At 35.5% G+C, this 16,917-nt stretch overlaps 3 protein-coding genes across 3 annotated transcripts; all 3 read right to left on the reverse strand.

Annotated features, from left to right (window-relative positions):
• Nucleotides 1–467: 467 nt before the first annotated feature.
• LOC104101031 (protein BIG GRAIN 1-like A) lies at nucleotides 468–1,580 on the reverse strand. The gene has a single exon (XM_009608436.4). The coding sequence runs from the start codon at nucleotides 1,578–1,580 to the stop codon at nucleotides 468–470; it is 1,113 nt and encodes a 370-aa protein (XP_009606731.1).
• An 845-nt stretch (nucleotides 1,581–2,425) lies between these two features.
• Nucleotides 2,426–9,120, reverse strand: LOC104101022 (omega-amidase, chloroplastic-like). The gene is made up of 10 exons (XM_009608427.4): nucleotides 8,266–9,120; nucleotides 7,751–7,867; nucleotides 6,949–7,173; nucleotides 6,657–6,750; nucleotides 6,167–6,241; nucleotides 5,614–5,692; nucleotides 4,493–4,508; nucleotides 3,811–3,891; nucleotides 3,041–3,123; nucleotides 2,426–2,764 (listed from the first exon to the last, which is right to left on the reverse strand). The coding sequence occupies exons 1-10, from the start codon at nucleotides 8,506–8,508 to the stop codon at nucleotides 2,677–2,679; spliced, it is 1,101 nt and encodes a 366-aa protein (XP_009606722.1). The 5' UTR covers nucleotides 8,509–9,120; the 3' UTR covers nucleotides 2,426–2,676.
• A 1,126-nt stretch (nucleotides 9,121–10,246) lies between these two features.
• Nucleotides 10,247–15,924, reverse strand: LOC104101006 (protein Brevis radix-like 4). The gene is made up of 5 exons (XM_009608410.4): nucleotides 15,791–15,924; nucleotides 15,131–15,519; nucleotides 11,750–11,885; nucleotides 11,258–11,643; nucleotides 10,247–10,510 (listed from the first exon to the last, which is right to left on the reverse strand). Exons 1-5 carry the CDS (start codon nucleotides 15,911–15,913, stop codon nucleotides 10,429–10,431), a joined length of 1,116 nt encoding a protein of 371 aa, XP_009606705.1. The 5' UTR covers nucleotides 15,914–15,924; the 3' UTR covers nucleotides 10,247–10,428.
• Between the last annotated feature and the right edge of the window lie 993 nt (nucleotides 15,925–16,917).

Consider the following 16,917-nt stretch of genomic DNA (forward strand, 5'->3'; position numbering starts at 1 on the left):
TCTTATTGACTGTTTGATATGTTGTATTAATCCTAAAATTATCAATTTTACTGATTTATCCTGGGATAACTTATCCTGTGATTAACATTCCACCCTCTAGAAGCTATAAATTATCCCGATACTATTTTTAATAATGGTCCCTGACCAAACAAGGGATAAAACGGTACTAAATTTGTATCTCAGGATAATTTTTGCTTATCCATCATACCAAATGACCCCAACGACTACTCATTCAAAACCCAATTTTAGATTTGCCTCTTGCTGTTAGTTTGTGTGCCCTTCATTACCATATCAATTAGCATTTTATGTTAGTAAAGCCATAGTTCTGAACCATAGTTGGAAAAGTAAGAAAATAAGGCAGAGTAATCTGAAATATGATACAAATTAATCTTGGAGAAAAACCTAGTACAAGAAGACAAATCACTCATTTTTAAGTGTTTACATTGATGATCTAATGAAATATTACCTCACATAACTAAACCCCTAGCAATTGCTTGATTCATTTTCAAACTAGTAGTTCCATACACAGGCAACTCATTTCTAGTTGCATGAACATGACTAATCATGCCAATATTCTCAAGTTCAAACAAATCAGAACTTGCACAACTCCTACCATCATCATCTTCTTCCTCTTCACTTTCGTAAAATCCTCTGTATTGATTCTTGTTTATGTGTTTTCCCTCGAAGTTTCTGAAGCTCCCTACTTTAGGAACATGCCAATTTCTTGGTTCCTCATTCTTGTATATACTCTTGTGTCCACAAGGTTGACAATCTTCATCAACAATTACACTAACAGGGCAAAATCTAACTGATCTTTTCGATTTACCTCTCGTCGAAGAAGGGCTACTTTTGTTTAAGCAAGAAGAACTTGAAGCCAATGAACATGTCACAGTACTACTTAAGTCATTCACAGATCTTGATTTCCTCACCGAACTCCAATCTTCCATACCTTGTTGGTTGTGGTGGTGGTGGTGGTGGTGGTTTTTCTTCATATTTCTTGAATTGAATATCGAATTCAAGAAGTTTGCTATTTTCCCACCTGGTGAAATAGGTTGTTTCACCTTTTTCAAGTCACCATAAATTTTCAAGGCTCTTGTTTTTGTTCTCATAAACCTTCCTCCTTCACATTTTGGAGTTGTCTCTGCAGACAATGTAACAACCTTTTCTGATCGAACAAGTATTTCACGAACTTGTCTTGTTGGTTTTGGCAATGTCTGAAAAAGTGCTGACTTAGAGGTAGATCTTGAAGCTGACTCAGTTTCTGAGGATGAAAACATGCTTGAGTCAGTTGATGAACTTGAATCGGAACTAAAGTGTCCTGAGCTTTGAGTATACTTGTAACTTTCCATCCATTTCTCGATCAAGATTGCTCGTCGAAGACTAGTAATTTCTTGTTCAGATTCCACAGTATTGTTCCTTTTATTCGGAACATGGTTTTCTTCTTGACGTTTTTCTTCTTCTTCTTTGGATTCATCAATGGATTGGTAAATGGCTTCGAGCAAAGAGGAAGAAAACGATGGCGTTTTTCGCCTTTGCTGAAGCCTTTCCTTTCTTATTATAGGTTTTTCCCAAGAAGACATTTTCTCTATAAAGAGTACAAAACTGAGTTTAACCCAGTGAGAAATATGAATGAAACGAACAAGCAAAATGAGAAATAAACAGAGACAAGAATATGAAAGGGAAAGGTAGGGACTTGTGGTTGATGTAACTGACTAGGAAGTAGAATGCATTTATATAAAAAGAAGGAAACTTAGCGCGCGCGCGTGCGTGTGATTCTGCCAGAATGGCTAAGTAAGTGCTGGTCAGTTTCCTTTACTGTCGTTGTCTACTTCAAATTATTATATTAAATTTATAACCAACAAAAAGAGTACAGTAATTGATTACTCAATATTCAAATACTTCTTGTACAGAGGGTATTATTATTATTTCAGAAGCACTTGTACCTCCAAAGTGCAGGGGTGGAGTATAAATGAGCATACTTCAAATTCTACCAGCAGTATCATGAGATAGCACACGTTTTGTTTTTACAAATTCTTTAAAGGAGATTAAAGACCAATGACAAAAGAAACTTTGCGGAAAAGTACTCCGTAGTAGTAAAAATAATGTCAAAAATACCTTTGGTGGAAGTCATGTTTGACATTTTGCAGTAGTAGATTTGACAGGAGAAAAAGGGGAAAAGAGAGAGACTATCTCATGTTTCAAAACTCTAGCAGATCCATTGATCATGCAGTTGATCAAAATTCTAACTGAACCAAATAGAAAAGAACAAAAAAGACTAAAGCATGGTATCTAAGTGGGAGGGTAGAGGGGCCAGCCCGTGCTCACCTGAGTTGCAAACAATTGCGCCAACTAGGGCTGGATCAGCTAACGCACGGGGGATTTCTTGATTATACAACAACAACAAAAAAAAGAACCAGAAAAGAAATCAAAAACAAAATGGACATTTATTGCACTTATTGCAGTTTCAGCCACATCACATTTGAGTGTATCATTCCAGGCAAAATCTAAGGGGAGTGATTTAGAGACAAGTAATGACTTCAGAAGAGAAGCCATATAATCGAGCAGAGATCATTGCAAGCACCACTATGCAACCATGCCATTTTAGCCACTCAATGGATCACTTTTGTCGATGATCAATTCAAGATTATTTCACTCGCGTGCAGTAGGGAGTGCACCTCAGTTGGCCCCCGTGGAGTGCAATCTGTCAACATCAACTAACTGGTACAAATCCCCTCGCCTTTGTTTTTGAAATGGAAGGTATATTCTGCATATTGAAATAGGAGTTTTGAGTAAATAAATGGGCCAGAAGAAGATAATCAGGACTTCTAGATAAGCTTTAAGCACGAACAGTATATGCCGAAGTGGACATATTGACGCCTCCATCCAAGAAAAGGGACGGACCATTAACCATTAAAAGATCATTTAGGATGACTAATTTTGACATAAAATGCAGGGAAGCAACACACAGAAACAACTGAACATATCAAGTGTGAATACATAGTTGGTCTAAAACTGATCTGTAGGTACAGGAGAAACTCACCTTCTCTGCTCAATTACTGAATAATCAATCTCTGCTATTAGTGTAGTCTCCTCATGTTCTGTTGTCACAAGTACTTCTCCAAACTGCCAGGTTTAGTTTCTTTAGTATGCTTTTCATTTTCTTCTTTTTTTTTTTTTTTTTGTGTGTGTGTGTGTGTGTGTGTGGGGTGGGGGAAGGGGGGGGGGGTTAACCAGCATAAGTTACAGTTGAAGCCACATTTACAAAACATGATTGTTTCTTATATAAAATTCTCTTTTCCACCATTCATCTGCTCGTTAGCAACAGCTTTTAAAACTTTTCCATTTCTTCTTGAAAAGTCACATGAGGAAAATGATAACTAAGATCTTTGAAACAAGGCTCCTCAGACGTCAAATACTCACTGTAACCAGCATAAGTTAGAGTTGAAGCCACATTTACAAAACATGATTGTTTCTTATATAAAATTCTTTTTTCCACCATTCATCTGCTCGTTAGCAAAAGCTTTTAAAACTTTTTCATTTCTTCTTGAAAAGTCACATGAGGAAAATGTTAACTAAGATCTTTGAAACAAGGCTCCTCAGACGTCAAATACTCACTGTAACCAGCATAAGTTAGAGTTGAAGCCACATTTACAAAACATGATTGTTTCTTATATAAAATTCTTTTTTCCACCATTCATCTGCTCGTTAGCAAAAGCTTTTAAAACTTTTTCATTTCTTCTTGAAAAGTCACATGAGGAAAATGTTAACTAAGATCTTTGAAACAAGGCACCTCAGACGTCAAATACTCACCGGTCCAACAAGAGTGGAGTGTCCCCAAGCTACATAACTAGAACCACTGTCTCTGGCAGGTGAACAAGTTGCTACATACAACTGATAGAAATATGTGCAGAAGAAATAAGACCAGATCTTTGGAATAATAAACACAATCAGCTAACAATGAGACTCAGAAGAAAATAGTGCTCAACTCAGAAGTTTAACTTCTGTAGGGACAGAAACAAAAGTTCTACATTTGAATTGATGCTTATAAGAAGCAGAGTAATACTATGACATGAGTTGATCCTACTGTTAACTAGAAACTTAAAATTCTCAGTCAACTAGAAATGACAAGAAAGAGGAAAAAGATAAAGCATTTTCACATCAAAGAAGCACCCCGCTTCTCACACGAAAATCATAGTGTCTTCTGTTTTAGAAATTTAAGCATTACAGAAATCATCCATGAAATCCGTTATGGATTACATGGCTAAGAATTTACATGTTTCCCGCCACAGAGACTAAAAAACAGCAGATTCTTTAACATCACATAAAGCAGTGCAGTTGTTTTGGTATTGACCTCTTGAAATTTTCCAATCACAGCAGCGCATACATAAACATCAAAGAGGTTTCAAGAAACTTTGCAACTAAAACTTTCAATGACCAATCCCGCAAAAGTAATAAGATTAAAATGTGGAGCATACTGGTATCAGCAGTGTACCTGGCAATCTGCAGCCCTGCAGGTCAAGCAACATAGATGTTACTAGTTATTCTCTTTGTGTATTTAAGGTCGAATTATTCTATAGACTTCATCAAAACTTGACTACATATGTAAACGAACGAAAAGGAAGCATCAGAGTGTCTCCAAAATTCAATGCATCACGAAGGAACCAAAGCATTTAACGGATCTAGTCCCTCCATATAACTCAACGAATTTATTGTGCTCTTAAAAGAGTTGACTAGTTTCCAAACTGAAACCTACAAGGACTAGTTAGCATTTTAAAAGTAAAACTTAAGGAGTGATAGAAACAACTGATCAAAAAAAAAAGTTGCAGAAACAAAAAATAAGATTGGAAGAGAAATAAAACGATACTAATAAATCCCAACATAAAGTCATATGGAGTTGGAAACAGAAAAACCATCCATCAATTTCCACAACTTAGCAGTAATAACTTAGCCTAATGCAAGACGGTTAAACCAAAAAATGAAAAAAGAAAAACTTGGCCTAATACAAGAATAATAATAGCGTTTGCTATAAATGTTTCCAAGATAAAGTCAATAGAGTAGAGCACATGGTGAACAGTAACTATCACTAACAATTTGTTGAAAGGTTCAAAGTACAATCTTAACTCACAAGATGCCCTTGTTTACTCCACTATTGGGGCAATCAAAGATAGGTTTTATAGGTTGTGATTTGTTTTCAATATCTCTGCACTAAGACATTTAACAAACAAGCTATACAGCATGTGAGATGATAACTATCCATTCTGATTTCATTTGTTAAGAATATCAGCTAGTGTTTGCACATTTAGTTGCTACACAGAATGCCAGAAACTAAGATGAAACTCAACATTTGACAACTCCTTTTTACAATTCAAGAAGATTTCAACATCAAAAGAGAAGATCACAAAGATAGCCCCAATGCTATTTTGTGACACATAATATAAAGGAACCAAAGATAGCGCCTATGATTCTTTGCAGCAAATGATATCAAGGAACCAAAGCATCCCTAATAACACGCTAGCATATCTTCTAAGGATTCAGCCTTTATCACATGATAGACTAATGGTTAGTTACATATGTACTGATCAGAAAAATATGTAGTTCTAAGTTCGCCACTACCTTGCCCGTTGCAACAACTCCCAATGCAGTGGACCAGTGGTCATGTTAAAAGCGCCAGGATAACAGAGCAGATGAGCACCTAACATATAGGAAAAAACAGTAGTTGATAAAAATTGAGCTCATAGTGGCATGTTAAACCAGACGTAAGTAGCCCATTTACTTCCATTTGCAAAATCTTGATGAGCAGGAATGCAATTCCTATGTTAACAACGAAATTGTGGTCTGGGTAATGCCCATTTTATGTAGAGACTATTATGAACCACATATTCTGCAGTGTATTTCAACTGTCTTTAACTTGTCAATGCTTACATTCCGATAAAAAAAAACGTACAATCATCCAATGTCTTAGAAGTGGAGAACTAATTTGATCGGAGATCAGAAGTGAAGAACTTAACTTGGAGGTCTACAAAGTTCAGTAGAATAGGAGAAGACAGAAAGGATAGGTCTTCTGGACGAACATTACATAACAAAGCAGAATAACTTCCTTGCATAGGGAGAAGATGGGAAAGTTAAATAATGCTAGTACACAAATTGAGAAGCAGATAACTAATACCTCTTGCAGCATAGATAGCTGCCAGTTCTTGGAAGCGGATGTCGTAGCATATACCAATACCAATACGTCCAACCTCTGTGTATGAAATTCACTAGTTACTTCTGCTAGCTCTACTCAACGGTAGCAAATACTTTGGTATAAAACCACAGAAACATTGCAAACATTTGCATCAACTAAATTCAGGAAACGCGAAAATGTTGGCAATATGATGTGCATCATTCCTAGTGAAGAGCTGCAGCGAACAAGATATCTTCAAAAAGCAGACACCAATACAAAAGAATAAAACAACAGGTGCTGATTAATAGATTGACACTCACCATCAGACTTAGAAAAAAGTTGCAAGTTTCCTCTTATGTCAGAATACCTCATAAACTTTTTATTTGAACTAGTCAAAAGGGCATAACCAACTTGTAGCTCCAAAGTTTATACCAAACTGAATAGGTTAACAATGTATACTTTAATTCGGTAGAAACTAGAAAGCTTGTCTAACCTGTGTCTACAATAGTAGGTCTCGCTCCAGCTGTAAGAGTCTTTGATTCTTTGAAAGTCATCTTTCCTGGAATGTCAATGTCAAAGAGATGTATCTGCAAAATATTGCTTTCTGATTGAATTAGTTAAACCACTACGGAAGGCTCAATAATTCCAAACAAACAATTAAATAAATTTATGAGAAGTGGATACGATGAACACTTTTGGATTGCAAACGCTTGTGTCATAATCATTTTTCTTCTTAATGTGTTTTTCTTACAACTCTTGCCAAATGAGAGGGAAAATGTGCAGACCTTCCTATGTTTGGCCATAAGCTTTCCATCTGTGCCAAAGACACAACAAGTGTTATATAATTTATCACCGGTGCGTTCAGGTATAGAGCCACCAATAATTGTAATCTTTAGACTCCGAGAAATTTCAGATAACATCCTAGTTGAAGGAGACGCATCTCCACCAGCATCAATGTCCTCCGCATATACTGGAAAACTATCGTTGGAATATGGACTATTCCATATTTCCTGTCATAGTAGGAAGCAATTGTGTTAATTCAATACTTAGTTTGAAACAGGAGGAGAAGCGTAAAAAGAGATACTAATGGAGCAAACCGTTGAATGTAAACAGTAGTAAGACAGCATAGGGCATTAAGCATCATGAGTTGAACAATTTCAAAGAAAGATCTTAGAACTCTCTCACTGCAATCAAATACAAAGAAATGCAGGACAGAAAATAAAGACTATCTTCATAATCATAACTGAGGAAAGCAAATTAAGAACAAGGAAATAGTTATGTGAAACATTTTGATAACGGAGAAAGATTCTATTTCTTATGCTTTCAGATTTTGTGAAACACTTAATACCATGATTTAGTTCAGAAATGAACTTAAGGCCCACTATTCGTGGAATTCTGATATCAAAAAGCCTTCAATAAACCATGTAAGTCATAGTGATGAAACTTGCCGGTAATAAAAGATAAAAATGCAGATACCCTACTGGCAACAGAATCTGTCTCTCCACTACTCCGCCTTACTCGAGTCTAGAGAGATGACCGCGTTGAGCTAGTTCAACGACTATTTTTAGAAAATAAAAAGAAACTTACAGGGAGAAGAATAAGCTGAGCACCCTTGCCTGCAGCATCTTCTATTGCCTGCTTAGCATGAGCAATGTTTCTCTCCTTGTCGCTAGTTACAGATAATTGACAAAGAGCAATCTTGAACTGATGCACGAAAAAGCAAACTATGACATCATAATGCAGCTCTAAACCGCAAATTATTGCTCAAGTTAAAAAGGCAGTCCATAAACAAGAAAAAAAGTTCAAAATTTTAAAACTTTATGAGCTTTCAAAATATCTCCCCATTTGACTGTAAACATATCGTAGTAAAAAAGATTCACAAATGTAATTATACCCGTGAAAATATTAATAATCAGTATGATCATTTTGTATTACTGAACCAATTCAAACACATAAGGTAACACCTTTGAAGACGATAAAATTGGACAAAATTTTGTAGCCTAATATATAACTGTTCAAAAAAAACCCGCATTTCGCAACTTCAACTTCAATTGAATAGATTAATATATGCAAAAGGATAATAAAAAGTGAGTGAAAGTTGCCTTGGTGACAGGAGGAGTAGGCAAGGGAAGTGCGGCAGGAACCCTAGCTTCCTCAGCCTTGAACGAAGCTTCCATTGTAGCTGAAACGAGGGAACGAGAAAACTTCGAGAAGTTTCTCTTATTGACGAAATTGCTGTGATGAATAAACGGAAATGCAGAATCTAAGCGAAATTTGAAAGAGAGAGAGGAATTGGTAGTGGGAATGAGGTTACGGTAGCAAGTTGAGATTCCAGTGGCTTTCATTTTCAGAGCTCTGTTTCTGTGCTAGCGCCTGGGTTTACTTGTACGATTTGTGAGGAAGTCCAGTTTTATTTTCTTGAGCCCCTTTTCTTTGGGAAAATGGCAATGAGATCCCTTAATTTTTCGAAAATAATATTTGGAAGCTCCATTTAACCTATAGCCACTTTTTTCAAAAAAGAAAAATTATTGGAATTAGTAGTTAGTATAGGCAAGCTTTAGACAAAATTGCTCCTAAATTTGTTTTTTTAGTATTGTATAATATTGTGTTCGAACCTATTATAAAGCAAGTGAGTCTTAAATTTCGAATATTAAAAGTGAGTTTAAGTAAAGTGGGTGTAGTAGGAAAAGCATTAGCAGATCAATATTGTTGTAAGCTTAAAGAAGTGGGTGTTAAATTTTGAATATGAATATTGAGTTTAAATCAAGTGGATGTTATTAGAAAAGGTTGAACTCATTGACGAATCAGGGTTGTTGAAAGCCTTAAGAAGGGGGTCTTAAATTTTGAATATAAAAATTAAGCTTAAATTATGCAGAGTGTTGTTGAAAGAGCTTGAAAATATTGGCAGAGATGAAGATTAGAAGTTCAAACTTTAGAAAAGTTTAGTATGAAATTTAGCCTTGACAAACCAAATATTTCACAGTTTGGCTTGGTAATGCCAAACTTCAAGCACATATGTAGGAAGTTTAGCCTTAGAAAGCCAAACTTCAGGTGCATATATCGAAACTTTAGCATTGACAAGCAAAGCTTTAGGCGTATATATCAGAAGTTTAGCCTTGGCAAGCCAAACTTCTGATACATGTATGAGGTAAAATTGATAAACGATAGGTGTATGCTCGATGAGTTGATACATAGAAGTAAAGACAAGTAAAGTATAAGTCAGCAAATAGTTGTCACCGTATATAAATATGTGACCGGTGCTGAATAAGTTCCGAAGGCATTGAAACCGAGAATGAAGATTTGAAAAGAAGACATCGATTGAAAAAGACAGAATTCAACTTCGATCATGTATATCAAAAATTATTTTCGAAATAGAAATAGTTGAGCTTATAAATTTCGGCTATGCCTTAAATGGGGGTCCATAAATTGGCTATTTGTGCACTTGCCCCAAACTGAAGTGAATTTGGACCATTAATATGAAAACCAAAATCGTTGCTACCTCCTCATCCTCCACGGCTCCGCCCTCCTCCTCCTTTCTCGTATTTTTATCTTCTTTTTTTTGGTCAGATCTTGACCATTTACTTTGGCTCTTCTTTATTTTGCTAACATATCGTTTTCTTGGTTTAGTTTGCCAAGACAAAAGAAAGTTACATTTACGTATAATTGGTTATTCAATAGGTCAGACTTAAAGTTGAACTGTCGAAATGCAAAATTTGTGCCATGTTCAAAAATTCATTGATGTATTCGGCCTATGTATTCAGCAACCAAAAAATTTAAACAAAAAAAGAAGAAAAGATTTTACACATTCGTTTCCTAGATGTATTGGCCATATATCTAGAACGTCGAACAAAGTTAAGCTTGAACACAAAAAAGATATTTTCCCCTTGTATATAAATATTTTTGCATATATATCCAACATCAAAATCTCTTCTTTTTTTCAATCAACATCAAAATTCTCAACCCTTAAAATCTTATACCCAAAAGAAAGATTTTAGTTTCTTTGCCATCCCCTTTTAACCCACCATAATATAGACGAAGGAAATAAAACAAAGAAAAAAAGAGGAAGAAAGAAAGAACATGGTGTCCAACAACCAAGATGGTTGTTCACAAAGGTAACAAAACTTAGATTCTTCTCCGTATGTTGCCTCTCACATATATATAATGAATATACTTTGGGCGTTGCCAACGAAGTGCAACACCCAAGTAGGCAACATCTCCTTAAATTGGCAACCAAAAGGGAAATTTAGCAATATTTGCAAGCACTCCTATCCCAGGTATTGCTTGTGTATCCTCGCACGATTTTCTTCCCACCATAACCTGGCATGCACTTCTCCAAATTTTTCTCGGCTGCGTTGACGTGCATAAGCTTATATCAGCCTCAATCAGAAAAATCATACATAAAGAATAAATGAAGAGAGGAAAATATATCTGCAGTAGCTTTGGGACCATGTCCTTGAGAAAATATATACAGGAAAATATGTAGTGTGGTCACACATTCTCATTGCATATAAGTGCGTTCTCTCTTTATATTGTTTTTCTTCTTATTATAAGGAGAGTCTTGGAGCAACGGTAAAATTGTCCATGTGTGACCTAAAGGTCACGGGTCGAGCTGTGGAAGCCGCCACTAATGCTTACATTAGGATAGGTTGTGTACATCACACCTTGGGGATGCGGTTCTTCCCCGACCCTGTGTGAACGCGGGATACTTTGTACACTGGGATTGCCTCTCTTTTTTTTGCTTACTAACAAAAAATATAACAATGTGTAAGAAACTAAACATGTATGTGAAATACATATACACAAATTAACACTTCGTCAAGCATGCTATGATGACAACTTTAGTGAGAATGCTCTTCTAGTACTTATTATTAAAATGGACAGTAGTAGTGCAACTGCAATGAGAACATTTTGAGGCAATAATTTTGACAGTTTATGTAGAGGTCCACCTGCATAAGTAGGCCTGCCGAGTAGGCCCCGTCGCCTCTCACATCATACTTAGGTCATTTAAGAAGATGAAATATTTGTGCTATTGCAAGCAAATATGCCTGTTTTAGTTCACTAACCATCAGTATGAAGTGGTGAGATGAAGCTAACCTGAATCTGACTCGTTTGAGTTCTCTTCTGCCATTTGGTAGCGCTTGTATTGTGATGTAGACTCCAGGCTCATCTTGCTCAACCCATTCAGTTTCAAGATCACTGGCATTGCTGATAGATAGCTCTCCAGAGCGATCCACATCTCTTGATGTGCTAGTCCTAATAGAGGCATCCATAGATGATATCTCTGTCTTTGCTCCACTGATGCTTGAGAGTTTCGGAGTTGAGGCGACACCACAAGAGTCATAATTATAGCGAGAATGCGTCGAATGTTGTTCAAGAGAATCTGAAGATGAATACATTGGACGGTACAAAGTATGGGGCAGTCGTTCTTTAGTGAGCGGGGGTGTCACAGGACTGTCTTCGATGGATTCAATTTTTGAACTCTATGAAAGAATAGAAAATTGATATTCATGATAAACGGAAAAGAGTAATAAAAACGAAACAAATATTTAGCACATATAAACAACATAAAATAGGAATTATGTGTACCCCGTCTTCAGATCTTGGAGGTGTTGGCAGGGGGAAAGCTTGGCGATTCAACCTCTGGACATTATAAAGCTCCATTACCTTCTCACAATTCTCTGCCCACCACCTCTGAGCTTGGTATTTATTAAACATTTCTCGACTGTTGTAACAGAATAAACACGACTCAGAAATTTGGATGCATTTATCGAGAAAATAATTTGGAACGTGCAATTAATTTGTCTTAATAACCCATATATAACCTCTTTTCCTATTATTTTCATTGAACATTTGAACTACGTTATTAAGAAGTGAACATATATGAGGTAGTTCCTTGTTATTACATCATTCTTACCGATAGTATTGGCACTATTGTTGTATTTTCGTATTTCTATATCTTTGTAATTACATACTGTCTCATTTGCTTCCGGTGGCCTATTACCTTGTTGATGTTATTGTTTGTTTATTGCTTCCCTAACTGCTCCTGTACCGAGGGTCTACCAGAAACAAATTCTGTATCTTCATAAGGTAGGGGTAAGGTTTGCATACACACTACCCTTCCCAGACCCCACTTGGATTTCAGTGGGTTTCTTATTGTCGTTGTTATATATGAGGTAGCTTGGCCTTTCATTTAACATGAAATTAGGTCATTGATTGCTATTTGGTTTATGCAATGCATCTCCAGAGCATCTGCTATGTTACCAGCTTAAGGTTTTAGGTATAATTTTTCTATTTTAGGTAAAAGTATGGTCATAGTAAGAAGGTAGAAATGGAGAAGTGGGAACAAAAGAAAGTAAACGAGATCAGCAATAGTTTTGGTGGTCAAAACCTAAACATATCATAGCAAGTAATTTAATTAGTAGATTATGTTATGGAGTAAGTGTCCTCTTTCATGGCCTACCACTCATACAAGCTTTTAGACAAAAAGGATTCCCTTGCATAATTTAAGGGGACCAATAACTCAAAAACTGGCTTTAATGCATGGATAAAATTAAATGCATTACCTTTGACTTTGCTTAGAGGACATCCTATCCTTCACCAACCTAGAAAATGATTAAATCTATTTCACGGGGATGGATAGTGACTCACAGGCCATTGAACAGATTATGAAGAAATACTGTTCAACAATGATTAATTGCAATCGTATTTTACATATATATTATTTATGATAATTAGGAAGGTTGATGACTCTTGTCACAAATCTTGTGATCCGCGGATTGCACTAACGTACATAGGCGTATTTAGTATTTGAACTTGATCTAATCAGCCTTTGAAGTCTAACATTGAACTTAGGGAGTTTGATACGAAGGAACATATTTTTTTGAAAAATTAATGGTTTTATTACTTATTTTCTCACATTTGGTCGGTGAATAGAAAACTTTTTCTAGAGATTATTTTCTATTGTTTGATTAGTGAGAAAAAAATATTTTTTTGAAAATTATATAATTTAGGCAAATACTATGGGTAGGGGTTGGGGGCGGGGTGTGTAATAAGATGGGAAAAGTTAAAAAAAAAAATTGAAAAATGTTCTCCTTCTTATTAATAGAAAAAATATTTTATTCATACCAGACACACTTATAGTATTTTTAGAATTGTGAATTCAGAATTTAATATTTGTAAAGATTTTAGTAACATGCATATTCATATCTCGTATAAAAAACTAATGGGTTTGGTCTAATACGAAGCTAATAAGCTACATTTGCCACTACAAAGGTGAGGCCTACATTATTCAATGCACCCCAAAAGTCTTGGCTCCCACTTTCGAGCATTACAACCTTAACATAGACTCAGTTGCTAGTTATTTTCCACGCCCAAAATGGCTGTCACTATTGACATTGTGATCTAGATCAGAACGAGAAAGTGATAGCTCAACAGTCTTGTTCCTCCATTAGAAGCCAAATTTCAGAATCACTCCAATTTTGGAGTGACAGAGTAAGTGTGAATGCTAATTGTTCTAGGCTATTGACAGACAAAACTTTGGCACTCAAATACTTACAAGAAGACAAAATCGAAGAACTTCGCATGATCAAGTTTGAAAATGAAAGGGAGTGGCAACTCCCGACAAAAGGACAACATTAGTAAAAGGTTTTTGCCAACATAATCAAAATAGGCCCACCAAAGGGCTGATTGATTTTATTTTTTTTTCCTTTTTAGACTTTAAAAGGAATCTTATTTTCTTTTGTCCTGTTTTTTCATGATCATGGGCATAATTACCATTAGCACCTGCTAATTTCTCCGTATGAACAGAGGTTAAAAAAGGTGATATTTGGGTGGAGATTCAAAATTTACTTTTAGCACGCTTTCTTTTGGTAATAATCACACGTAAAACTTTTTGCATGGACTGTCTGAAACACAAATCAATTGCTTTTTGATGTCACCTTGACCATAAACTGTTGCCATTATTGACAATACTCGCATTCATTTATTAGCCACATACTGAAGTGGGAAAGAACCGTTAATTAGCGCCACTGTGACGACTCACTATTGGATGATATAATCATGGTGATTCTCAATTCGTTCTCCACTTAATTTTAGAATTAAATATTATGATAAAGATAGTTAGGTGAAATAAATAATACTGTCATTAAGTGGGCATTTGGACATAAGAATTGTTAAATTTCTGAAACAAAGTGAAGGAAAAAAAATGTGAAAATGATATTTTTGAAAATTAGAGGTGTGTTTGGACATGAATACAATTTTGGGTTGTTTTTGAATTTTTGTGAGTGATTTGAAGTGAAAAATTTTGAAAAATAGTTTTTTTGAAGTTTTTTAAATTTTCGAAAAATTCTGAAATTCATCTTCAAGTAAAAATTGAGAGGGTAGTGTATAATTAGATCTCACGATTTGGGATATTACTGGATATGTTATTGTTGTCATCTAAGTAAAAATTGAAGATTTTATAGTCAAACACTAATTTTAAAAAAAAAAGTGATAAAAAAATTATGGCCAAACCGCCGCTAAGTATCCCAAACAACAACCGTCGAATCACACAAGTAAAGATATGAGATAGTAGTGTATACTTGGACACTATCATGAAAAGATAAAAAGATTGTTTATCTTTGAAACTCAGCTCCGGGAAGGGAAAAGGGACAAAAGGGTTCGTCTCTAAAAAAAAAATCTAAAAGGCAAATTTAGAAGTACTTCCCTAATGTGAATAAATTCCACCAAACAGTCCATCTAGATTCTAGCCTATAAGATATAGACGGCAATAAAGTTGTTGGTCCATTAAAAGAAAAAAATAAACAATGGTCCAACAAAAATAAATCGAATTAAGTACCTAGTAATGGTTCACCACTCATGAATAAATACAACAAATATAATAATAACAAAAATAAAACAATTAAGACAAATTTTCTTATAATTACTATTACTATAGTAGAGTAAAAAAAAGAATTCCGAAAAGATTACCTGAATCGAATCCGCTTGAGATCATTGCCGCCACGTGGTAACGAAACGAAAGTGATGAGCACACCCGGTTCAACTTGCGCCACCCACTCTTTCGGCTCGCTTTCTTCAACGAACACGACCGGTTCAACTCGCCGGCCGCTCGCCGACGCCGACACCGGCGTAACTTCTCCGCTCGATATTCCCTTCAGCCTCGCCTCCAGCTCCTTTCTCCCAGCCGTCGAGCTCGAACTCGAACTCCCTGTTCTCTTGTAAGACCACCGGAATTTATCCAACGACGCCGAGTCCGACGACTCGTTTTGGCTTCCGTTCTTCCGCAGAGTCGTCGGCTGAGTTGTACATGGACTACACTGCTTATATGCTCCTGATGCTTTCAATGCCATGTCCTTAATCTACACCACAAATTGACAAATAAAATCTAGTCCAATTTTCGAATATGTATACACAAATGTAGAATACTCCTATATATTTACTTCACTGAAATTCCTATACAAACAATCGGCGATACAAGGTGAGCTAAATATAGGTATGAGTATTCAATTGAATCCGCTTCATCGAAAAATTAGACTCTGCAAATACATTTTAGTAATTTTTTGAATCTTCTCGTATAAGTTTTTTGGCTCCGCTATTAATCATAAAATGGTGAATAGATGAGAAATGTACCTGAGAAGTGAGTGTTTTAACGGCTTGTTTATTGGCCGAAGCTGAATTTGAATTGAATTTCTCAGGTTGATGATCACGCGAATCATCGCTCGGTTGTTTCGAACGAGCTATGCACGTAAGCATTTTCTCAATCTCTCGCTATATATATATATATAATCAAATTCTTTCACTTTGAAATTGAAAAGCAACTACAAATTCGAAAACAAAGGAATTAACAAATGCAATACGAAAATATGAATATTTGAATGAATTGAAGAAATTGGATTAAGACAAAGGTAAAAGAGAAGGTGGAGACTGAACTCTGAAGAAGTATTGAATAAGAGGAAGTGGGGTAATAAGGAAAAAGAAGCAGAGGGGGTAAGGCGCACTTTTAATGCCTTCCCTTAAATTGCGCCATCACAGAGATTCCTGTAGTTCATTAATTAAAGACAGCCTCAAACTACAGTCAACAAAATCATTTATTCAAAAAAAAGAAGAGAAAAAAAAAAGAAAGAAAATTTTGAGTACAAATACTACACACGGATATTACAGAAGTTTTCAGAAATTAAGGGAAGAGAAAGAATGGGTACTTTGGTGAGGAAGCTAAGGAGCTTGAAATTAAGGGAAGAGAAACAATGGCTACTTTGGCTATATTTGCTTTTACTTTCTCTTTTTCTACTTCTTTTTCTTTTTCTCTTTCATTTTCTTGGGTTCCTTTATTAGGCAAATATTATATCATCATTTTGAGTTCAAAAAAGATTGTAGAACCTAGGGATCGGTGTTATCATCTGCCGGGCGAAAGTAGAAAAATACTTTCAAAGCTAAGAGATAAAAAGGAAAAGGCAAAATATTTATAAAAAAAGAACAAAAACATAGCCCATTATGATTTTCAAACTTATACATTAGTACATTACCTTCTTGTTGTGCAAAGATAAATTAGAACCCCTCTAGTGGTTTGTACTGTGAGTTGTGACATGTATTCTTTTTCCATCCAAGAAGATCATGTAATACTTCCTAATTTTGTTTCCTTCTTCTATATATAAGACCATATTTTCTAATTGACATATATATATATATATATATATATATATATATATAAAAGACTCTATTCACGGGCATTTTCCAACAATTCATTTGATAATCTTTTC

This window comes from Nicotiana tomentosiformis, chromosome 7 (assembly GCF_000390325.3).
Source record: "Nicotiana tomentosiformis chromosome 7, ASM39032v3, whole genome shotgun sequence".
NCBI lineage: Eukaryota > Viridiplantae > Streptophyta > Magnoliopsida > Solanales > Solanaceae > Nicotiana > Nicotiana tomentosiformis.

Coding starts and splice junctions, on each gene's coding strand:
- LOC104101006 (XM_009608410.4), bottom strand. CDS start 15,913: ATGCTTACGTGCATAGCTCGTTCGAAACAACCGAGCGATGATTCGCGT. Junction 15,520..15,790: donor TTAAAACACTCACTTCTCAG/GTACATTTCTCA, acceptor TTTGTGGTGTAG/ATTAAGGACATGGCATTGAA. Junction 10,511..11,257: donor CTCAAACGAGTCAGATTCAG/GTTAGCTTCATC, acceptor ACGTCAACGCAG/CCGAGAAAAATTTGGAGAAG.
- LOC104101022 (XM_009608427.4), bottom strand. CDS start 8,508: ATGAAAGCCACTGGAATCTCAACTTGCTACCGTAACCTCATTCCCACT. Junction 6,242..6,656: donor ACCTACTATTGTAGACACAG/GTTAGACAAGCT, acceptor TTTCATACACAG/AGGTTGGACGTATTGGTATT. Junction 3,124..3,810: donor ACTCCACTCTTGTTGGACCG/GTGAGTATTTGA, acceptor TAAACCTGGCAG/TTTGGAGAAGTACTTGTGAC.
- LOC104101031 (XM_009608436.4), bottom strand. CDS start 1,580: ATGTCTTCTTGGGAAAAACCTATAATAAGAAAGGAAAGGCTTCAGCAA.